Source organism: Ascidiella aspersa, chromosome 1 (assembly GCF_963924565.1).
Source record: "Ascidiella aspersa chromosome 1, kaAscAspe10.2, whole genome shotgun sequence".
In the NCBI taxonomy this organism is placed as follows: domain Eukaryota; kingdom Metazoa; phylum Chordata; class Ascidiacea; order Phlebobranchia; family Ascidiidae; genus Ascidiella; species Ascidiella aspersa.
Window position 1 is genome coordinate 7786555 of NC_139447.1, and position 4655 is coordinate 7791209.

The 4655-nt window shown below is 37.4% G+C and overlaps 1 protein-coding gene across 1 annotated transcript; it reads left to right on the forward strand.

Annotated features, from left to right (window-relative positions):
• The first annotated feature begins 1944 nt into the window (after positions 1-1944).
• LOC146167021 (uncharacterized) lies at positions 1945-4205 on the forward strand. The gene has a single exon (XM_083392039.1). It carries the CDS (start codon positions 1959-1961, stop codon positions 4203-4205), a length of 2247 nt encoding a protein of 748 aa, XP_083248165.1. The 5' UTR covers positions 1945-1958.
• Positions 4206-4655: the final 450 nt, after the last annotated feature.

The following is a 4655-nucleotide window of genomic DNA, read 5'->3' on the forward strand; positions in this document are numbered from 1 at the left end:
TATTTCATGTGGTTCGCAAAGCATTTCTAAACGTTACAGTTTTCTATTAGATAGGAAAGTTATTGCATTATCATTACGTAAAATTTAGGCAACAATGTAAGAAATACGTTACAATTAGATGTGTTGTGTCGCATTAACTATTTCAGTAGGTACGTCAGTAGTAAAGATGCAGGCTTTACGTAACTGTTAATTTTAATTTAAATTAGTTGCATTTTAAATATTGCTAAATAAGGTTTATTGTAATTTATTTTGAACTCTCTTGAACAATATCTTATTGTGCGCAAACGCGCCTTGAGGTAAAATTATCTTGTGTGTTGACGTGTTTTAGGTGGAATTTTAATAATTGCCTACATAAGTATTTTACGCTGAATATGTCTTATATCAATGTGTCACTGAAGGGTGACATAGCACATACAAAGAAATACCGAGCGCTATACTTTTTAGAGAAATATTTTGCCTTTTTCGCAAAGGGTTCTTTATAGTCGCCCCTTTTAGCGTAGCAGTCAAATATGTCTGCTGAACATTCGGCAAACGAATTAGGCCTTAACACATCATAATTAGGCAGTGCAGGCGATTTTAATGTGGCTAAGTGTCTGTTTACTGCACTACTGCAGTTTATCGGGATAATACTTGACACAGGAAGTACAACCAGCGTATAAGTACTTAAAATTAGTAGTTTGATCGCACTTAGCGTACGTGAGAATCTGGCGAAAGCATCAGCTAACAGTTAATAAGCTAATTAGGTGTAAAAGTTCAAGAGTCTAATTTTGTTTCGGTATTTTTACCCTCCGGCATCAATTATTACGAATTGGTACCTATTGAGTGCAATGCATTGTAACTTTAACATATTGCCTATCACAGTGCTGGTAATATTAGCTCCTGCGGCCATTTAGCATTCTACATATAAATCTCAAATTTCGGGCTGCTGCAGGACAATTGCATGGGCAGGGTTATTGGTTTCCGCCTCTCGCTTACTTATCGTAAGCATTTTGAAACAATAGTCCTGCGCCTATTCGAGTCAAGTAATTTAGAAACAATTCGGAATATTCAAACAGAGCCGAAAGTAGTAGTGTAAGGATGTGGTATTTTGGTGTCCCATTGCGTTGGGTTGGTTGGTCATTTAACTTGATTTTAGTGAAATTCAAACCGAAATTTAACCAGTAGACCCATGTTAGCTGTCAGTCTTATTTATTGTTAATATGTTAAAACATGGTAGGAACATTATGTAAAAATTTAATTATGCTTTAAATTATGTGTTCATGTGGAGTTATTGTTAAAATACCATATTTTTAACAAACGTTTTGCAGCATAGGCACAAATGACCACAAACGCCCACTAGTTTACCACTAAACTGTTTTGTTTACAAAACCTTCCGCAACTACGTAACGACCAGAGACGCGCTGCGTTTGAAATTAAAAATACCAGAGTTTAGTGTAGGAATTATAAATTGCGTCACGTTAAGGACAATGCTTGGTTGACTGTGAATCGTTACTTGTTACTTCCGTTCGTGAAATGTTTGGCGGTCACCCTAGTGCCAATGCACTTAAAATAGTTCCAGCAGTTGAGGATAAAGTTTGCCCGGGTCATGCTTTGCTAAACGAAATTTAAAATACCGGATTGCGAATAAACTCAGCAGTAGTCGGTAACATGTGGGCATTGGTTTGTGAATTTGACCTACATGTGACGCTGATATAGAATCCTACCACATTTTCGTCCGCGGGTTTATATTGCTAACATTATTTGAGTAAGAGTATGAGAGTGTGAGTCAAGTATTATTATTATATTTATTCTTACATACTTGTGCCTTATTTAAATTTCCAATTTAACAACGTGTTTTTGTTACTGTTAAAATAAATGTGGTAGGATTCTAGACCAGCGCCCTACATGTTAATTATCCCATTTCTTTATAACTACAGACTTATTTTTTTAAATCCGATAGGTGAATGTAGTTATAATACATGGAATCTGTTTTTTGTTTTGAAATTGCAGTCGACGTTTTGAGACTCAGGAAAAAGGTAAAATGCGGTTTGCCTTACATAGCTGTGGCATTTCTCGATTTTCCGACCATTGTAATTCATTTGAACACAAGCAACCCTTCAAAGTGCAACGAGTACGCTTTTCAGAAAGGCAAGTCATGTCTGTTTAAAATTAGTCCTACTGAACTCTATCAGCGTTTAAGATCTACAGAAATTTACCTAATTGTGCTTGACAAAGATGCGGATAAATCATGTGTGGGTTCTAGTTCGTTTAATCTGAGTACAACTATAAAGGAAATAATTGGAGATTTGCAAACAAATGGAATCCACAAAACGTCGTGTCATGGTGCCACAGGGATTCTTTGCGTAACCAATTTCATGCATGTAGTTGTTGGACATGTTGACATATCTTACAAACTAACAAGCCTCGGACACTCAATCTTACCCCACCTTAATGCTGTGGCCGTGGCCGAAAAAGAAAATCATATTAGTTACAGTGAAAGCTATAAAAATGTCGACACCACTCCCTTGGACAATGTTTTCTGCCCTCCACCTTTACTTTATGTTGCTGAAAGTGAAAAAAATGATGTGAAGTCTGAAGAAAAGGTGATGAGCACTGTCAAACCGACAAGCAAAAGCAAACCAACAGCTTCATCAATTAAAAAAAAGCCAAGTAGTGATGATACAACTATTCCAGAGGAAGGCAAACCCAAGAAATTTATGTCTGTTCGTACAACTGCTGACCAAACCAATGAAACCACTCAAACTGACGTGAAATCTTTAGATCAATATCCAATTTTACAAGGTTTAATTGAGGAAGTAATGCAACTGGGTCTGCAAAGGCCTTCATCTGCTCCTGAACCTAGGAAAAAAATCAGCAAAGTTCTTATTGAGGAAGCCCTCGAAAAAAACAAAGCACGTCCGAGCACAGCCAAAACACAACAGCAAAAGCCAGAGGCAAGAAATGCAACTATAGTGTTAAAACAATCCAAAGGCAAACAGCAAACACCTGCTAAAAAACCATTAAAATATCCCTTGCAGTATGGCCTCACCAACACTGTGCGATTAAGAATGGCTGTAAATGCCCATCCTGAGTCTACAATAACTCTTTCTAAAAAAACTAAAAAGAAGAAACACAAGCCTTTAAAAAAGAAGACAGCACCACAGAAGTCGTATCCGTCTATGGAAGACACCTATGTCGGCACAAAAAGCAAACTGGTCAAAATACCTCGCCACGAATTCATTTCTGAGCCTTCCTATGATGATGAGTTTGGAAGCGAGCATCTTTCGACGGACGATTTGCGACAAACTAGCACTGATGAGGTCATTACAGTACGAGACACAGGCTCGCCAAGGGCACTAAGCCGCCAAAGCATTGAAATAAGGGTTCCGACAGCTCAATCCTCTTATGCTGATAAAAGTCCAGACAAATTGAGTGAGGAACACAGCTACAAGTACTCTGATGATTTTGACGATGATCAGCTTTCTCCAGAACGATCCACTTCAGCTTACACCAACCTCGAGACTTCACCGCAAAACACAGCAGTTGAGTATTCTACAGACTTTACGGGTCACGATACTGCTGCTCCCCAGCTATCATTGGACTTATCACCGCAGCCAACTGCTTCAGAGCTTTCTGTAAGTCCTACAATTGGCGGAACTTACATCAAAACAGGCCCCAAAGATGTGTCAACAGAAAGCATATCGCCCCCTACAAGTTATCGTCCAGTAGACAGCAGTGAATCCATAAACTTTTTATCCCCCAAACAACAAAATATAAATAGCAGTGAATCCCTGAACTTTTTATCGCCCAAACAGCAAAATGTAGAAAGCAGTGAGTCCATAGATTTCCTCTCTCCCAAACTGGAAAACATTGAAGAAAAGCAAACGGACACTTCTTCATCTGTTGCCACCACAATGATGGCATCACGTATACCAGTACCTCCACCATCTGACTCCCCAGTGATCCGCTCTCTTGCATCAGAGTCAACATCCAACTACAAAAATCCCCGTCCTCCGAGTATGTCTCACTCTTCTTCCTATGAGAGAATCCGCCGTAGACTAAAGAAAAGCACAGAGAGCTCCTTCAACATGTCGGACTTAAGCGATCTGCGCACTTCGGAGCTTGGAGACATTCACACCTCCGATATAAGCACTTTGCACAGCTCTGAGGATATCTCGGGTAGAATGAACACGCAGAGGTACATCTCACCAACCGGCAAAAAGTAGTAATTTCAAGTTTGTAACTTATTGAGCAGGTGGCATAAGACAAAAAAAATTACTTTAATTTTTATATATATTTTTTCATGTACATATAATATAGTATATTATTCATTTTATTTTATTTTTACTTATTAATGAAATCAATAATATCCCTTGATTTGATTGTATTATAAATTTTAATGTTCAATTAAATTTAAACTTTTGAATAAAATTTTCTGTTCTGTATGTGTTTTTTACATTTTTCATATCAAACTTGTATTTGTAAGTTGTATGTTTGTGAAGCATGGCTTTCAATAACTTGTGTGCCGCATTAAATATATGAGCTGTTTTTTTTTTGTAATCAACTTGTTTATACAATTATTACAATCAACAGAAAAGTCTTGAAATAATTTGATGCTTCAATAACCTGTCACTGTGCTAATATGTTGCTTAATATATCTTTTTATTACTGAGTAC

What these genes read in the sequence shown, in the direction of transcription:
- LOC146167021 (XM_083392039.1), top strand. Translation starts at nt 1,959, where the DNA reads ATGGAATCTGTTTTTTGTTTTGAAATTGCAGTCGACGTTTTGAGACTC.